Source organism: Phyllopteryx taeniolatus, chromosome 1 (assembly GCF_024500385.1).
Source record: "Phyllopteryx taeniolatus isolate TA_2022b chromosome 1, UOR_Ptae_1.2, whole genome shotgun sequence".
NCBI lineage: Eukaryota > Metazoa > Chordata > Actinopteri > Syngnathiformes > Syngnathidae > Phyllopteryx > Phyllopteryx taeniolatus.
This window is the reverse complement of record NC_084502.1, coordinates 27,088,074-27,107,851: the sequence shown is the minus strand read 5'-3', so window position 1 is coordinate 27,107,851 and position 19,778 is coordinate 27,088,074. Positions and strand designations below refer to the sequence as shown.

General features: G+C 42.2%; 1 protein-coding gene across 7 annotated transcripts; it reads left to right on the top strand.

Moving 5' to 3' along the window:
- The first annotated feature begins 611 nt into the window (after positions 1-611).
- Positions 612-19,770, top strand: ccdc14 (coiled-coil domain containing 14). 7 transcript variants are annotated; one of them, XM_061784563.1, is made up of 12 exons: positions 617-784; positions 2,351-2,409; positions 2,510-2,573; positions 12,144-12,216; positions 12,351-12,455; positions 13,910-14,137; positions 14,225-14,392; positions 16,259-16,391; positions 16,463-16,539; positions 17,835-17,978; positions 18,608-18,710; positions 19,053-19,770. In XM_061784563.1, exons 1-12 carry the CDS (start codon positions 761-763, stop codon positions 19,549-19,551), a joined length of 1,677 nt encoding a protein of 558 aa, XP_061640547.1. In that variant the 5' UTR covers positions 617-760; the 3' UTR covers positions 19,552-19,770. The 7 variants fall into 7 exon arrangements, 6 of the variants coding, with proteins under 6 accessions (XP_061640572.1, XP_061640556.1, XP_061640564.1 ...); XM_061784556.1 differs by having other exon boundaries at positions 14,219-14,392; XR_009790103.1 differs by having other exon boundaries at positions 613-784; positions 13,910-14,392; positions 17,835-17,937; positions 19,053-19,191.
- Positions 19,771-19,778: the final 8 nt, after the last annotated feature.

Below are 19,778 nucleotides of genomic sequence, written 5' to 3'. Positions count from 1 at the left end.
TTACATAACAATTCCATTGTGCATTTTGCACATCTCTGTTGGGATTATTACTGTACTCATTGTTCATGCCTGTGAGTATTCTGATTTATCCAGGTCATTTCATTCTCTATGGCTAGGCTACTGAGTCCTAACTAAGCCTTGTTTCATATACTGATGAAACAATATATAATATAATATATACTAGCTTCACTCCCCCCTAAAAACTTCTCAAACCCCCATAAAATTATTTGGCTTGTGTTTATGGCGAAGTCCACCCCCCCTCGATATATAATATGTGACCACACTCGAATTAGCTATGACGTGCCCATAAAATACTCTTTTAGCCGCACTAAATGGGTATAGTTTGCACACAAATTACAAATTCTGAATATAATATAATTTCTGGGCATAGGTAAGCAAATGGAGTGCACCTTAGAAACGTAAAGGTAGACTGGTCGGGGTACTTAAATATACCTGAGTCCTTATAAATAGCAAAAATTGTTCCGTAATTATGTATACATGTATAAATACATATTGCTTATTTGTATTTTTTTGTCCACGCAAGGAAGGATACTGTCCAGTAGTTACTTTGGTTCACACTCCACCGTGGTAGGTGGCGGTAATAAGGTTGACTGGTTTGCCACCAGCCATAGGGAAATGAAGAAGAAGAAGAAGAATATTCCAAATAAGGACCCTATGTTGTATTCAGTTCATTGATTGCGCAGTAACAATATTAAAGGAGCGGCAAAGGTTGACTTTATGTTGATGCCATTTCTCAGCAATGAAAGGAAGTGTGAAACGAAAGGTAAGACCATTGACTACGTTTGCATGCACAAATTCGGTTAGTGTCGCTCAGTCGCTGCACTTTTTCCAAACTTCTCTATGAAGTCCTGTGTTGCGTCCCTTGTGGCTTATTTGCTTTACATTTGTGTTAAATTCGCTCGTTGGCTAAACTATGTCTACGATACGAACGCTATGTGGTAACGATGTACGTTTCAACTCGTTTCGCTGTGGATTCTTCGCTAAAGAAGCGGTTAGAGTAGAGGTCCGCATTGTGCGGTTTGCCCGTTACTGCGATACGTCAGCGCGACCGCCATTTTGGATTTGGCACACACACACACACACACACACACACACACACACACACACACACACACACAAGAGTATTGTATAGTATATAGTACAGTGACGCAATGTTTAAACTTTTCACAGTACCCAGCCGTACTGTAATTTTGGCAATTTTCCTGAGATTAATGGGCGTGTAGCAACCACGAAGTGGGCAGGTTCTTGCATATTAATTGAAAACTACGTCACAACGCCAGCGAATTTAAATCCACCTGCTTTGCAAGCAGTTTGGTGTTCAAAGGTTATTGCATTCGATGAACAAACTGCATAGATGTCAGACTTAAATCTGGCCACAGAGACATTTTGACCTGTTATTCCATAAAACAGTGGAACATTTTGGATTTTGATGATTCAAAATGTTTATTGTCATATGCACACAAAAAATACAACCGCAGAAATGACCAATGCAATTCTTACTTTGCTAGGCTCCCTTCACATATACAAAGAATATAAAAGATAAAAAAAGAACAATTATACATAATGAAAGGGAAAAAAATTATATAATGTGCAAAGATGAAGGCATTCGACTTAAAGTAAAGCAATTTGCAGAGGTGTAAACATTCAAGTGAGCTGGATTACATATGAAGAAAAATATTGTACAGTGGGTCACAGATTGTGATGTCATTTGTTCAGGAATTTGATGACATAGGACCTTTTTAAATAAGGAAAATAAAATGCAGACTGCGTCCATTGAAGTAATGTGGCATTTACGGGTTTAAATCAATCTGGGGAAGAGTCAGCCTAGGCCAAATAAATGCCATGCAATGTGGATTTAAACTGTCATTGTCTGGTGTAGATGCTTGGTTTGTAAAGTTATTTGTAATTTGGCCGTTCATGCATGCAGGATGTTTCATGTATTCTGTTAATGCAAATCGAATGGGTGGCTCTTGCAATGTACATGTAGCTAGGCAGTCAGAAAATCAAATGTAGGAATTGAGCAATTTGACCTGCAGTGTAAATCCAGTTTAAATTAATCAAGCGTGTTAACATAAGTCTCAAAAATGCCTATAGGTTCAAATATAAGTTTGAACGGCTGTCTGCCTCTTTTAAGTGTCAATGTCATGTTAGCTGACTTTAATACTAATCTGTGTTCCATTAACTCTGCACAGTGATTGAAACATGATCAGTCCGGTTTACCCCACCTCTCAGCTAGCGGGGCTAGAACCAAGCTTCCCTGTAACCCTGAACAGGATTAGTGGTAAGGAAATGGGTGGATGAATTGAAACACCAGGCTTGTGATTTACAGGTACTGACATCTGGAAGGCTGCCAGGTGGCGGAGCCAAAGTGCAGCAGGCCAGGAAACGGCAAGTTCATTCTTTGTGTTATTGCATGTTTTAAAATTTTCTTGGATACACGGCATGCTCCTAATTAATGAATATATTTTTGTTTCTATTATATGATCAGAGCCACCTTTCCAGGACGAAAGGAACCGGCATTCTCTTTGTATTCCACTGAGCCTCAAGACCAGGTGAACATAGATTAAGACAAAAGGATGTATATCCACTCCATCCAGTCCTCAGAACTGTGAGGCAGATGTCCAAACCAGTCATCCACCATGACGCCAAAAGGATGTATACTATAAGTAATAATGGATTATTAATAAAAAAAAAAAAAAATCTATTTTTTGTATGTACAGTCCCCTCCAAACGTATTGGAATGGTAAAGTTAATTCCTTCGTTTTTGTTGTATACTAAGACATTTTGGTTTCAGATCAAAATATGAATATGAGTCAAAAGTTTAGAATTCCAGCTCTTATTTCATGGTATTTACATCGAGATGTGTTAAACAACTCCTGACAGAGCACCTTTTGTGTAAAGCCACCCACTTTTCAAGTGAGCAAAAGTATTGGATCAGACATTATTAAATTCATTTATGGTGAATAACATTAAATATTTTGGTAGAATAACCCTTACAATAACCCCGTCAAGCCTGCGACCCATTGACTTCACCAGACTGTTGCATTTTTCATTTGAAATGCTTTACCAGGCCTTTACTGCAGTCTCTTTCAGTTCTTGTTTGTTTCTGGGGGTTTATCTTCAGGAGGTAAACTTCATGCTGTTTTGGGTTTAGGTCCGATTATTGACTTTACCAGTCTGAGACCTTGCACTTTTTCGACCTGATGAAGTCCTTTGTTGTGGTGGCAGTATGTTTTGGGTCCTTGTCTTGTTGCATGATGAAGCTTCTCATGATTAGTTAGTTAGTATTTTTCTGTAAATTGCCAGACAAAATGGTTTTGTAGACTTCAGAATTCATTCTGCTGCTACCATCATGAGTTGCATCAATAATAGGCTTTACACGATCAGGATTTTTGGGGCCGATCACCGATCCGATCACAAGATGGAGCAATGTGTTGATTTAAATGACTGGATATACTTGTATACTGAGTATCTTCAGAAGTATTCTCTATTCAGGTCATGTATTCTATTCAGTCAGGTCAAACCAACACTACAACATGACAGAAATAATGGGTGCTAACTTACTGTGATTGAATTACTTTATTGTAATTGAATTAGTTCACACACAAAGAAACTTTGGAGCATGATTCGACATAACGCCGGCATGTTTACGTACAACCGTTAGTGCTAGCACTAGCTTGCTAGGCTACATAACATCTTGTTTGCTGCTTGCAAGCAGTATCGTATTAAAAGTACGTGAACATACCTCAAGCAATCCTCGAATGATAGTCCTCTCCCGAGCACCAGTGACCACTAGCACAGGTTTTTCCCCATTTGTTCTTATAATACACACGACGTGATCAATTGGTGTTGTCGTCGGCATGGTAACGAGTGTATCCGGTCGCCTTTGAGTTGACTAGAAAAAGGCCGGTGATCGTAAAAGACGCGATGCGGTGGTATCGGAATACAAGATTTTATTGTAGTAGTCTGACATAGTGCAATCATGAAAGACCAAATTTGTCTTTTAGTCTGATCCAGGATTTACGTGTCTGTCCCACACCGCCGCAGTTTTAAAAAAAATTAATTGGCGGTCAGATATTTACAGTACTACGTAAAAAGACACAACAAGGCTAAAAATAAACTAGCTTTTGGATTCAAATATACTGTACACAATGGCGAGGTGGAGTAAATGTCTTTTGCGGAGCCAATCAATTACGTCATTGATAGGATCGGCAAATTATGCCATTCAAGCCGATCAGCATAAAATGCTAATTATTGGCCGATGCCGATCAGATCGGTGTAAAGTCTAATCAATAAAGAGTAGTGAGCCTGTTCCAAAAGCAGCCATGTAATCCCAAGCCATGACATTACCTCCACCATGCTTCACAGATGAGTTTGTGTGTTTTGGATCATAAGCAGATTTCGTTCGCCATACTTCGGCCTTTCCATCACTTTGGTAGTGGTTAATCTTTGTCTCATCAGTCCATAAAACTTTGTTCCAAAACTTTTGTGGTCATCTCTGTACTTTGCAAAATCCAATCTGGCCTTCCGATTCTTTTTGCTGATGCGTAGCTTGCATCTTGTGGTATGGCCAGTATATTTCTTCTCTCGAAGTCTTCTTCGAACAGTGGATTGTGATACCTCCTGCCCTGTGGAGGTTGGCTGTGATGTCACTGACTTGACTTTTGGTGTTTCTTCACAGCTCTCTGTTTCTGTCATCAACTGCTCTTGATACCCTTGGCCAATCTACATATACTTTAACTAAATGCCAAAGAGTAGAAATAAGTCTTAAGCCGGGATTTAAACATTTCTACTGAGAAAGCAGCTCTAATATCCACAAGTATGGCATTCCAGAGTACTGGAGCACAAATAGAAAATGCTCAAGAGCCTGCAGAGTTCTTTTCGGCTCATTGAGTCACCAAAAGACTAGAGTTCTGCTAGCGGAGGTTTTGGCACTGAATGTACGGTACAACTAAGTCAGCGGTACAAGAGGGTGCTAACCGATGTAATTTTGCGTATGCGTAAGTAACAGGACCACAAAATTGCATTTCAAGTAGACCGGAGCCAATGCAAGTTGGCCAGAATGTTGGTAATATGATCGAACTTTCACATCCTCGTCAAAGGTCTTTCTGCAGCATTTTGTTATAACTGCAGGCTTTTAATGCTAGACATGGGAAGAGTAAAAAGCAGCATGTTACAATTGTCGAGGTGAGACGTAACAAATGTGTGGACTATGATCTCTGTCTACCTAGTGGATAGTGTGGGCCGTATCTTAGCGATATTGCGATGAAAAAACGCATTTCTGGTAACATTGTTAATGTGCTTTTGAAACAAGTGAGTTTAGTCAAATATATCGCCAAGATTATTGCTGACTCGCTTCGGGTAATGGTGCTTTTCTCAAAACTCAGTGGTGTCCTTAAACAAGTGGCAATGTTTAGCAGGGCCAATAATCAAAAGCTCAGTTTTCTCAGGGTTAAGGAGCAAAAAGTTACATCCATTGTTTAATCTCAGTGAGACATGACTAGGATTGGGCATCGTTTGAATTTGAGCGATTCCGGTTCCTTAGTTCGGTTCCAAATTATTCTCTATTCCGATTATTTTAAGGGGCTGGGTCAAACAAGTTTGCATGGTTTAAATAAAGGGTGTCCAAATTATGAACATCCATTTTCTTAGCAGCCCACAGCATAGACTAAAATCAACATTTGACTCGAGGTTCTTTACAACCAGTATCAATATCAAACGTATGAACTAAAAGGCAATGTGTGTGGAACGAACCCAGTTGACTTAGTATTAATTCATTGTTTCACCTAAATGTTAAATATAGCATTGTTGAAAGTTATTTTAACTGTTTTAAATATTTTATTTTGTTTCACTCAGCCAGTTGACTGAGAGTTGACTTTATAATAGTTATTGACTTTATTGACTTAAAATAGTTATTTTAACAATGCTAATATAGCTTCCCCTGTATTCTGCTTCATCACGTCAATTGGTTTAAAACCCCAATTCCAATGAAGTTGGGACGTTGTGTTAAACAAATAAAAACAGAATACAATTATTTGCAAATCATGTTCAACCTATATTTAAATGAATACACGACAAAGGCAATATATTTAATGTTAAAACTGATACATTTTATTGTTTTTAGCAAATAATCATTAACTTAGAATTTTATGGCTGCAACATGTTCCAAAAAAGCTGGGACAGGGTCATCTTTACCACTGTGTTACATCACCTTTTCTTTTAACAACATTCAATAAACGTTTGGGAACTTAGGACACTAATTGTTGAAGCTTTGTAGGTGGAATTTTTTTCCCATTCTTGCTTGATGTACAGCTACAGCTGTTCAACAGTCTGGAGTCTCTCGTCGTATTTTACACTTCATAATGCGCCACACATTTTCACATTTTGGGAGACAGGTCTGGACTGCAGGCAGGCCAGTCTAGTACTCTTTTATACTACAAAGTCACGCTGTTGTAACACGTGCAGAATGTGGTTTGCCATTGTCTTGCTGAAATAAGCAGGGGCGTCCATGAAAAAGAGGTTGCTTGGATGGCAGCATATGCTTCTCCAAAACCTGTATGTACCTATCAGCATTAATGGTGCCTTCACAGATGTGTAAGTTACCCATGCCATTGGCACTAATCCAGCCCCATACCATCACAGATGCTGGCTTTTGAACTTTGCGTCCATAACAGTTTGGATAGTTCTTTTCCTCTTTGGCCCCGGAGGACACGACGTCCACAATTTCCAAAAACAATTTGAAATGTGGACTCGTCGGACCACAGAACACTTTTCCACTTTGCATCAGTCCATCTTACATGAGCCCAGGCCCAGAGAAGCCGGTGGCGTTTCTGGGTGTTGTTGATAATGGCTTTTGCTTTGCATAGTAGAGTTTCAAGTTACACTTACGGATGTAGGGCCAAACTGTATTTACTAACGTTGGTTTTCTGAAGTGTTCTTGAGCCAATGTGGTGATATCCTTTACACATTGTCGTTTTTTGATGCAGTGCCGCCTGAGGGATCGAAGGTCACGGGCATTCAATGTTGGTTTTTGGCCTTGCCGCTTACATGCAGTGATTTCTCCAGATTCTCTGAACCTTTTGATGATATAATGGACCGTAGATGATGAAATCCCTAAATTCCTTGCAATTGTACATTGAGGAACATTATCCTTAAACTGTTCGACTACTTTCTTACGCACTTGTTCACTAAGAGGTGAACCTCACCCCATCTTTGCTTGTGAATGACAGCATTTCAGGGAAGCTCCTTTTATACCCAATCATGGCACCCACCTGTTCCCAATTAGCCTGTTCACCTGTGGGATGTTCCAAACAGGTGTGGGATGTTCCAAACAGGTGTTTTTGATGAGCATTCCTCAACTTTCTCAGTCTTTTTTGCCACCTGTCCCAGCTTTTTTGGAAAAATTCTAAGAGTTGTCAATTAACCTACCATGCATGTTTTTGGGATGTGGGAGGAAACCGGAGTGTCCGGAGAAAACCCACGTAGGCACGGGGAGAACATGCAAACTCCACACAGGCGGGGCCGGGGATTGAACCCCGCTCTTCAGAACTGTGAGGCAGATGCTCTAACCAATCTTCCACCGTGCCGCCTGGATGGAACCAAATTCTCTAAAACTCTTGATTCCTTTCCCTACCCATAGGGCACAAGGTTAGTGTTTGTGATACTGGGAGACAACATTTGTGAATTTCCCAATTCATTGTGATCTAAAGTAGCTACGGTGAATTTTAGCACAATGTTAAGCCTTATTTTATTTTATTTTTGTCTTTTTTTGTCATTGGCGCTTACGTTGGTTTGACGACTAAAACAAACACTACAAACCAATGTGTAAGCAACCGTTTACCTTGTTAGCTGTCTCAATGTTGGCATAGATGTATTTTATTGTTTCACTCACCCAAGTGACAGAGTTGACTTCATTGAAGCTCCGCGCGGTGTAGGTGGAGGTTCAGAGCGCGTCACATGCTACATATCGGGAACAACTCCTTTACACAATATCTTATTTCAAGTGTTGCACTGAGGTGACTGGTCAATCATTTTAACAAAGTTAAGACACACTTTTGTTCGCCGCCAGTGCCATTGGGCACAAGCACGTCATCGTGCCCGTTGTTCTTCGTTTGTTTACACCGCTGCTTTGTTGCTTTTCGCCACTACTACTTCGCGGCTGGAGGACTAGGCATCGAAACTGGGAACCGAAATGTTTTTTATTTGAACAGTTCTGGGAGAACCGAAACGTTAGTTCCAATCGATTCTCGATACCCAACCCTAGAGATGACTCCACATTAGAGCAATTGGGTGGTGTAGTTAGTTTTATTGCCATTTATAGTTGAGCATCATCACCATAACAGTGAAAGCTAATCTTATATTTGCGTATGATATTGCCAAGCAGCAGCATATAAATACTGAATAAAAGAGGGCTGAGTATCGATCCCTGCAGGACTCCGCAAGTGACAATACAATACTCAGAAGTCACATTACCATGAATTACACTGTGTGTCCTATCCGAGAGATACAATCTAAACCAAGAATGTGCTGGGCCTGTAATACCGATACGCATTTCGAGGAGGTCTAGTATTATATTGTAATCAACGGTATTAAAGGCAGCGCTGACGTAGAGTTATAATAATGGTATTGCCAAGGTGTAACAATTCATACCTAGTAAAAGATCATTTGTCACTTCTGCAAAAGCTGTTTCAGTAGAGTAGTCTGGCCTGAATTAGGACTGAAGAAGTTCAAATAGATTGCTAGAGGCCATGTGATCATTAAGCTGTTGTACTACAATTTCTTTCAATAATTTTTTAAATGGGAGATTTGCCACCGGCCTATAATTGCAAAGACAATCAGGGTCAAGGTTGGGGCTTTTGATAAAGGCCTCTTTATACTCCTGCGGTTGCGCGGCCGACAACGCATTGATGCATTGCATCACGTGACTGACCGAATTGCCCCGAGCGGCCGCTCTGCGTAGCTTCATGTGCACACGGCAAAAATTTGTGGCTGCGCGTCGAACGGCGCGGAGATCATCTCTCGGGATTGGTCTGTTTTAGTCACATACTGTGATGGCGTACTCGTCGTGCCCCTTGGTTCTACATACCATCTACGCCGCCGCCTTCTCGATCGATTTTACACCATAATTAAACGTGTCATCTAGGTCCATTTGTTCTAGCAGACACTGTTCCACGGTCACCATTGTTGTTGCTTTGTTCCTTGTTACTAAAAGGAAAGAAAAAACGGCTACTGGAAATGGCCCAAAAAAATGCAAAGGAAACTCCACCCTATGGTGTCCTAAAACCCGCTGTAGCGACACCCCCGACTTGGAGGTGAACTACAGTACATTTTCAAAACTACGCGCGTGGGGGACTCTACTCTGTGATCCTCCCGGATGACCGAGCTTCTCACCCTATCTCTAAGGGTGAGAAGCCTACCCTCACTTATGGTCATGACCCACAGCTCGTGACCATAAGTGAGGGTAGGAACGTAGATCGACCGGTAAATTGAGAGCTTCGCCTTTCGGCTTAGCTCCTTCTTTACCACAACGGACCGATACAAAGTCCGCATCACTGCAGACGCTGCACCGATCCGCCTGTCGATCTCTCGTTCCATTCTTCGCTCACTCGTGAACAAGACCCCAATATACTTGAACTCCTCCACTTGGGGCAGGATCTCATCCCCGACCTGGAGAGGGCACGCCATCCTTTTCCGACTGAGGACCATGGTCTCAGATTTGGAGGTGCTGATTCTCATCCCAGCCCCTTCACACTCTGCTGCGAACTGCTCCAGTGAGATTTGGACGTCACGGCTTGATGAAGCCAACAGAACCACATCATCTGCAAAAAGAAGAGATTCAATACTGAGGCCACCAAACCGGACCCCCTCTACGCCTCACCGGGAACGATTCCGACTTACTGCCGGATATGCGGACCAAACTCTGACTCCGGTCGTACAGGGACCGAACAGCCCGTATCAGGGGGTTCGGTACCCCATACTCCCGAAGCACCCTCAACAGGACTCCCCGAGGGACACGGTCAAACGCCTTCTCCAAGTCCACAAAACACATATAGACTGGTTGGGCGAACTCCCATGCACCCTCGAGGACCCTGCCGAGGGTGTAGAGCTGGTCCACTGTTCCACGGCCAGGATGAAAACCACACTGCTCCTCCTGAATCTGAGATTCGACTTCCCGATGGACCCTCCTCTCCAGCACCCCTGAATAGACGTTACCAGGGAGGCTGAGGATTGTGATCCGCCTGTAGTTGGAACACACCTGCCGGTCCCCCTTCTGAAAAAGGGGGCCCACCACCCCAGTCTGCCAATCCAGAGGCACTGTCCCCGTTGTCCACGCAATTTTGCAGAGGCCTGTCAACCAGGACAGCCCCACAACATCCAGAGCCTTTAGGAACTCCGAGCGAATCTCATCCACCCCCGGGGCCTTGCCACTGAGGAGCTTTTTAACTACCTCGGTGACCTCAAACCCAGAGATAGGAGAGCCCGCCTCAGAGAACCCACTATGAACCCAGGAATACATTTCTTAGGATGAGTTTTAAGTCTTAATGGCGCTACGGTGTCAAGAGCGTTACACATAACCACATTAAAATCATTTGTCAGATTGTCAATAAGACCCACATAAGAAGGAAATGAGGCAACCGCTGAGGATAACAGCTCAGCAAGTCCAGTATTAGTGGAAGAACTAATGTTACGGCTACTATAACTTTCTTTGTGGTCAGAATGATGGCAATGGGCTAAGACTTGCTCGGACATAGCAGTGGTATTGGGAACTACCATTACATTTGAGGTTGCAAATGTTAAAACCAAATATTACCGTTATTATGGGTCAGTTCATGTATTAATTGCACAAAACAAAAAGTATAAATTATTGGCAGTAACACTGCACTAATAGGTTCCAACGGGAATTCATATGAATATTAAAAGTCACTGATGATTAATACATTGTCTGTGTGGGTCAACAAGTCAGCAATAAATTCTGAGTTTTAATCTAAAAAGACAAAGTAAGGGCCGGGGGGTGGTAGATAACCAAGATAGAACGGCAATCGTGTTGTAGTTGGCATAACGAGAGCCTCAAATGTTTTAAAGTCGATGTTTGGACTAATGCGAAGGTCGAAAACGGATTCGGAGATGAGGGCTACACCCCCTCCCTCCCCTCTTAATAGGATGTGCAACATGTGAACTCACAAAGTTTGGGGGAGACGCCTCATTAAGTGGTTTAAAACTCATCTGGTTTTAACCAAGTCTCGCAAAGACCAATCATCAGTCCATGATAAGATCATTGACTAGCAAAATCTTAAGAGGGAAGTGATCTACTATTCATAAGAGTGATTTTCATTAAACTGGGCTGATCGGTGCTATTTACCCGCAGAGTATTCATAGTAGTAATATTAATGAGATTGCATCATCTAGGACGCGTAATAAATTTTGAGTTGTTGTGGAGTTTGCATGTTCTCCCCATGCCTGCGTGGGTTTTCTGCGGGCACTCCGGTTTCCTCTCACATCCCAAAAAACATGCATTGGGGACTCTAAATTGCCCGTAGGTGTGAATGTGAGTGCGAATGGTTGTTTTTTGTATGTGCCCTGCGATTGGCTGGCAACCAGTTCAGGGTGTACCCCGCCTCCTGCCCGATGATAGCTGGGATAGGCTCTTGTACAACTGCGACCCTATTGAGGAGAAGCGGCTCAGAAAATGGATGGATGGATGGATTCGGATCGGATCGTTCCAAATGAACTAAATCGTCCTTGAATTTAATCGGCAGCCACGAATCCTGAATCGTTGCTAATAGGAATCGTTACACTCCTAGTACAGATATCTGTTTTGAAATGAGGAGATACAAAGGTTTCGGAAAGATACTCAATTGAAGTACACATACCTTCGTACTCTCACAAAGTATTTGTACTTAGTTTAGACAACTGATCGTAAAGGTTCATTTTGAGGTTTTGGTGGTGAGTTGGGAGTCTCTACTAGGAGGGAGGGACTGATTTTGACAGATTTTTATTAGTAGTTGTCTTAATAGTAATCCCCTGTCATTCATCCACTAACAATCTTCCATCCTATATGTCAATTCACAGCAAAGCATAAAAATTATGATTTATTGTGAAAACATCCCACACTTCTGTCTCAGGTGGCCAGTCTTCACTCAGGGCTGGATCGTTGTGCTGTTTTACTCTCTGGGATGCTCCAGGCGGACAAGGCAGGTCAGAGGGCTTTCAAATTCACGAATTGGAATTTGGAGTTGCTTGATCTTTATAACCAGATTAAGAGCTATTAGTATAGTTACCATATTGTGCTGTGATGTAACCATGTCAGTTTTGTATGCGCTTGTGCTTAGAACCTGTGACACACCCTCCCAAAGCAGTGAATGGTGGCACAGACAAATCTAAATCATCCACTGGACCGGGGAAAAAGACCAGCAAAAAATTCCCTCCAATGACAGGTAGTCATAAAATGATATCATTTTCTACAGGGTGTCCCAAAAATTTACTTATTCTTTGACTGGCCATTAGTCATATACAATGGTGCCTTGACATACGAGTGACCCGACTTACAAGCTTTTCGAGATATTAGCTGTCATTTGGCTGATTTATTTATTTATTTTGTGGGGGGCGCAAACTTGATAAAGAGTGCTTTATGGTGGTAGTGAGTGAATTCAACTCTATAACAAGCAGCAGTTTGGCAAATCGTGAAAAATTAATCATAATAGAGGCTTCAAGCTGTTTAATGCTACTTACTCCCTGTCGAATTGTCAAACAACATAAAACAAAGACAATTACACATTGTGTATTTAAAACAAACAAACAATGTTGTCTTAAGAACAGCCCCACTATCTTAATGCTAACATAATTGAAAATGACATTGACATGCTAATGGTTAGCATCGATAGTTGTGGTTTTAGAACCCTGTAAGCAATTAAATTTTAACACAAAAGGCAGAGCAACACATGTAGACATATAACGGGCAAATATTCTTTATCCTCTCTGAAAAACGATGAGGATGTTATTGAGTCACAGTAATAGTAGAAGTACTATTCTTTGTTTGTCTGCATGACTGCCTCCTAGTGGCCAAGGTGGGCACACCAGGAGGAGCACCACAATGAAATGAATTGCAGCATTCAATCATGATGCACAAACTGTTTAATTCTTTACATTCTGTTATTCATCTATTTTGTAAAGTACACTATTATAGAGTGCTGTTTTTCCTTAAAACCACGGCGATCACCGGTAACACTGCAGCGCATGTGTATTTCAAATTACCGCACTCCTGGCTACTTCGTGCAATTTTAATCATTCAAACTGCCCATGAAAGCTGTGAAACTAATGAATATTATTCTATCTATTCTATGGTGCTAAAAGGGTTAAAATACGCAAACGGGGAGGGGAGGGGAGAGGAGGGTGGAATGGATTGTCATTTCCATCAATTTCAATAGGGGTAGATGATTTGAGATGTGTTTTGAGTTGCGACTGTGGTCGCGAATTAAAGTAACTTGTCTCAAGGCACCGCTGTATTTAGTTTTTGTGTTTGACACAGATACAAGTCTATTGAGTTAAATATTTTTTTTAAAATACGGTAAGTTAATTTAACGGCTTGAAAGAAAACAGCAGTCTCCTACCGATATTCTAGGCTACTCATTCCTGCGCATTTGCAAATACCTTGCAAACTGGTTTCTACTGTTTTTCAAAGACTGCTGCAAACACAGAACAATGGAGGCAATACATTGTGGAATATTTCATTTGGAATTGTTAGACTTTGGCTTCCAATTTCCTCTTTCAACTCATCGACTGTCAACAAAACAAAAACAATGTGTGAGTCAGAGTGAGTAATTTTTTGGGGAGGGGTCACCCTGGATTGCTCTGATGGTGTAAATTGACATTTGCATTATTCCACCTTCAGAAAAGAGTTCTAATCAGGTCCCAAGAGCAAAATGTCATCCTCCAGTTTCACAGTCAGGAGTGAAGGAAGGGCACACCCTCCGACAGTCTCACTTACTTCCATCACTGAGGGCGTCTCAGCCGCTTCACGGGTCCGCCCCCTCCCAGCCCTTGACCTCCGTCCTTCTATCTGTGACTCAGTCTGAATCTGTGCTCCACGCCACCCACCCATCAAGTCAACGGACTCGAGGTCAGACCGACTGCCAGTCAGTAGGCGGTTACCAGAGAGCCTCCTTCAATGGTGAGGATGTTGATTCTGTTCCTGTGAAAGACACAGACATCCAAAGTGATATACGCTTGAGCGTGCATGCCAACGACAAGGTTGACCATGGTCAGTTGTGTGACACCTATCACGACACACACAGTGGGGAGGACATTCGTGCAGGCAAACTAAGGACTATTGAGTATCTTCTGGGAGAACTCAAGACTTTGATAGCTGGAAAAGGTATGTTTTCTATTACTTTTTTTGTATTACATGAATTCTGAGACAAGTACCATACAGTGGGGTTTTTAAACTAGTGTCTCCGAAGCACCGAGGAGGCAGTTTAGGTCCACTAAATAATCAGCAATAAATTGTTGTTGTTTCTTTATAAATGTGCATACCCACAGTACATAATGGGGACGAGTGTGCTAATAAAACAAACATCCTAAACTGGTGATTCTCCTGTGGCGGGAGGTAAGTTTGGGACCTGGACTTCAGTGAGCTAATACACCTCTTAATAACACCATCACGTCCCAAATATAATGTACAAAAATGCTACAGATTTCTAACTATCTGTGGCATTAAAGCATTCCCCACTGTTATTTTTAGCGAGAAACACAGTTACCTTCCAATCTATCTTCCAATACATCACCTCCAAAACCCCATAGTCATAGCAGTTCACAGTTGGACGGGAAAAATACCAACGCGACTCAGCCTGCGTAAACTCATAGTGTGGTGAATCTAAAATCTGATTGGTTAGACCAGGGGTGTCAAATGAATGGCCTGCGGGCCAGAACCGGCCCATCAGGGGTCCGATCTGACCCGTGGGAATAAAGAACACATTCACTGCTATTTTTTTTTATTTGTATTTTTTTATTTTTTGGTTGCAACTGTTGCTAATTTTGCCCACTGGAAAGCACACTAATGACACTTAAAATGACTGATGCACTTGTCAAAGCTTAGCAATGCCAAGTTTCAGGAGCACAGTAATATAAAATGCTCTGCCACTTATGCACTACAGTTCTGTTAAAATAAATACCTCCTGTAGAAATACTTTTAGACACTGAAAGTTTGAAATATTCAGTCAAAGGCTTCAGTTCAAAAGTGGTTGGTCTGGTAGAACCTTTGTTGTTTTTTTTCACGCACTGCCACGACTTGTATGTATTTTTATGTATACATTTACAAAGATTGGATAACTGAACGGCGCACGCTCACTGATTCAAAATACTGTTGAAATCATTTTTGTAAAAAATGTCATATTGCACATATGATATGCAACAACACTGACAACATGGTAATCATCATCCATCCATCCATTTTCTGTGCCACTTATCCTCACTCGGGCGTGCTGGAGCCTATCCCAGCTATCTTCGGGCGAGCGGTGGGGTACAACAAACTGTGAGGCAGATGTGCTAACCATTTGTCCACCGTGCCGCCCGGTAATAATAAATGTGAATCTTTTCTTAATGTACTTGTAATGTACCATGAAAGCAACTGGTCCAGCCCACTTGAGATCAAATTAGGGTGAATGTGGCCCGCTAACTAAATTTAGTTAGACACCCCAGGTTAGACCATTTCGTGTGTGTGTGTGTGTGAGTGAGAGAGAGAGAGAGAGCGAGAGACTTGGTTCATGCCAGCACTTGGGATTTTGAAGGTCTTGGGCAGAGTACATTTACATGGCAACACAAAGAAGCTGAAATCTGATTGGACATAAAATGTACAGCACTGTACATGACTGGAAGCTGAGCAAAGTACATGCACACATGCTATGAAAGATTGGAAATGTTTTATTATATGCTGTAATAATTTAATCAAGTTGTAATTTAGGTTGGTGCTTTCAATAGTGTTTAGGGCAGGAGAAAAGGCTGTGAAGGCCCTCACGTTACACCACTGTGATTCGCAAACTGTTATTTGGGCTCCCTCTAATAGTATTTGAAGAATCACTGAATTAGATGTTCAAACTGGACATAATCTTACAGAATTAGATGTTCAAACTTTTAATTATAATTGTTTTGCCCCCAATCAAGTAATTCCTTCTGACATCTGGTTTGCTGTTCTTTAACATGACGCATGTTCCTATCTCCATTTGCTGCTGTTTTGGGTGTGCAGGCAGTATTGCAGAGCGGTTGCTCAGTCATCTGGAAATCACAGTGTCGTCACCGCAGATGAACTCCAATGATTTCGACGCTGAAAAATTAGCAGACCTGCAGGCGCTGCACATCCAGAACGCTCAGCTTCACAGGTATGGGATAGGGTTAGAAGTGGTTCCGGCTACGATGGTGCCCATCATGTTAACGTGTGTCTTTATTCCAGACGAGTGGCGTTTCTGAACAAACAGTTAAAGGACAAAGAGGGACAACATAATACTGAAACCTTGTGTACCTCAGAAGGTAAAGGTTTTGTTTGTGTGTGTGTGTTTCTGCCCATTTGATTTACTATGGTGGCCACTTTAAATCAATCCTTACAAGGATCCACATACTGTATGTTGTATTGCTTCTTGGTAGTTAAAAGGACATAGAGTATTAGACATTTTTTGATTGCTTGTATCCCAATTGTGTATGTTAGTTGCTTGTATACAAATACAGTAGTTGGTTCTGAAGTTCCTGCACTCCCATCAGTAAAGTAAATCCTTGATTAAGAAGATGTCTGTGAGTGAGCCATTTTGAATTTTGCTGGATTTCTGACGACATAAGATGACTCATTTGCATCTGACAGGATTATAGGCCTCTATATAATCCCGCCGTCACGGGGCCGACAAGGCCCTCATTGCATCATGTGACTGACGCATTGGGCCGCGCGGCCCCTATTTGTCACTTGACGCGCACATGGCGAAAATTGTGACGGCATCTCTCGTGATTGGTCCGTTTTAGTCACATGCTGTGATGACTTACTCAGCGGTCCCCTTGGTTCTACATACCACATACGCTGCCGCCTTCTTGATCGATTTTGTAGCATAATTAAACTTATCATCTGGTCATCTTTGTCCATTTGTTCTAGCAGACACTGTTCCACGGTCGCCATTGTTGTTGCTTTGTTGCTTGTTACGGAAAGGAAAGTAAAAATGGCTACTGGAAATGGCCAAAAAATGAAGAGGAAACTCCACTTCCTAGCCAATATCAGCCGTAGCGACACCCCTGACTTGGAGGAGAACTGCAGTACATTTTCAAAACTGCACGTGTGGGTTGCGCTCCAGTATAAAGGCAAACTGCGCGCGGGATAGCCGCAGTGATGTCAGCGCGGTCGCCACCCGCGCGAGTATAACAAAGCCTTATACCCTCAAAACAAAACAAAAATAAAACCGATTTCACCAGAGCTCTAAAAAGTGGGTGAAAGGGTGCTGTACAGTGAACCCTCAATATCAGGCGGTTCATCTTTCACACCACCTCTATATTGTAGATTTCTAAGTATAGTTTGGAATACAGTAAACATAGAAGTCCGAATTTCGAGGAGCACACCTTCAGTGTAGCATCATGCCTGGCGTGTTTAAGCATTTACATGGTCTCTTTTATATTACAGTTTTTCACCTATTGTGGGTGGGACTAGAACGCAATAACCCCGCAATAAACAAGGGTTCACTGTAATTTTTTTTATCCTTTGGGTAGTTTGATGACGCCTGAGAACTGTTGTAAATTATGAGGGGGTGGGGGGTTCTTTAAATGACTAAAGGCTGATGTTTTGTCTTTAGTGCTTAGTCTGCCAGAGGATCTTGCTGACGCTCAATCCCGACTGCAGGAGATTCAAGTCATCCTTGCAGAAGTGCGGAAATCTCTTCTGGACACAAAGAAACAGTTGGGTGACAGTGAGGCACAGAATGCACTGATGAAATCTGGTTAAGTCTTTTGCCAACTACTAACTTGCTAACCTAAATTTTGTTTTGATATTGTACAGCAACACTACTTGGATGACAAACATTGTAAAGACACACTTATCAACAACAGTGAGACTATTTTAAGAATTTAGATTTATCCGGGCGGCACGGTGGGTGACTGGTTAGCACATCAGCCTTACAGTTGTGAGGACGGGTGTTCAAATCCCGGCCTTGCCTGTGTGGAGTTTGCATGTTCTCCCTGTGCCTGCGTCGGTTTTCTCCAGGTAGTCCGGTTTCCTCCCACATCCCAATAACATGCATGGTAGGTTAATTGAAGACTCTTAAATTGCCCATAGGTGTGAATGTGAGTGCGAATGCTTGTTTGTTTATATGTGCCCTGCAATTGGCTCCGCCTCTCACCCGAAGATGGGTGGGATAGGCTCCAGGATGCCCGCGACCCTAATGAGGAGAAGCGGTACAGAAAATTGATGGATGGATAGATTTATCCACTGTACATAGCAGAACATTTTGAAGATATTTTCATTGTACTTCTAACATCTCAAAATGGTGGTCCATGTGGGCATATGCAAGATCAACATCGCAAATGCAAATCCCTGCAATAGTTATAACAATACCGTTGTGTGTTGCAGATTTACAGACCATGAGAACCAAATTTGTCCAAAGTGAGCAGGCAAAGAGCGAACTGGCCTCACTTGCCCAGCAAAGACTGGAAAAGATAAAAAACCTTGAGAGGTAGGGCTCAGTATGTAAATGGACTGGACTTATATAGTGCTTTATCAACACCATCAGAGTGCACAAACCGCTTTACAAAGTCTCACATTCAACCATTCACACACAAACATTCATACACCAATGGGCAGCTGTTGCCATGCAAGGTGCTGCCTGGCCTACTGGAAGCAAATTAGGGTTCAATGTCTTACCCAAGGACACTTCGACAATCGGACGATTCGAACCGGTGACCTTTCAGTCACTGGATGACCTACTCTCCCAACTGAGCCACAGCTGCCCTATGTGTAACTGAGTTTGCTATTGAATTTGCTAACAAAGCTTCATTTGCGTTCCTCTCTGTTTCAGGATTATTAAGAGTGGCGACGTATCAGAGTGTGACACAGTTGTTGACCTTGCGATGTCTGACGCAGCACTCAAGGAGCAATATGACCAGAGCAGTGCCAGTGAGCGCATCACTAAATATCTGATGACTCTGGACCAGCCGGAGGCCTCGCACATTGGTGGGAATGTACACATGGCTGCAGAAAGGGAAGAAAACACACCAGACGAAGCAAAAATGAGCTCAACCCTGCTGGGAAAACCATACCTTCATCTGGAACGGACACACAGTGATGGTTTTGAAGGACTACGATTATCAGAGCAGCAGATGGCAGAAGAGGGCCACCGACTGTTTGACTCACTCCTCTCTGAGGGAAAGGTAGATGCTATGTCAACCGACTGCAGTATGAGGTCCGTATCGACCTTTGACACCAGAGATGAGGTGGCATTCCGAGATGGCTTGGCAGCTCTGGATGCCAGCATAGCCAGTCTGCAGAAAACGATCAAACAGGATTTAGGAAGATGATTTTACTTGTCATGGTTTACTGGCCTGGCCTAAAGTGTGGGTTCAATTAAATGGTTCTCTTTATGTGCTCTGTGATTGACTGGCAACCAGTCCAGGGTTCAGCTCCCGGTGACCCTGAACAGGATATGTGGTATAGAAAATGGATGGCTGGCTTTTCTTTTTTCTTTTTTTTTTTTAAATGTGACACATTTATGATTATTAAAACTTATTTTGACTATGGCTTGGGA

What these genes read in the sequence shown, in the direction of transcription:
- ccdc14 (XM_061784547.1), top strand. Translation starts at nt 761, where the DNA reads ATGAAAGGAAGTGTGAAACGAAAG. An exon ending in AAAATTCCCTCCAATGACAG is followed by an intron (nt 12,456 to 13,909) that starts GTAGTCATAAAA and finishes TTCCACCTTCAG; the next exon opens with AAAAGAGTTCTAATCAGGTC. An exon ending in GAATGCACTGATGAAATCTG is followed by an intron (nt 17,979 to 18,607) that starts GTTAAGTCTTTT and finishes TGTGTGTTGCAG; the next exon opens with ATTTACAGACCATGAGAACC.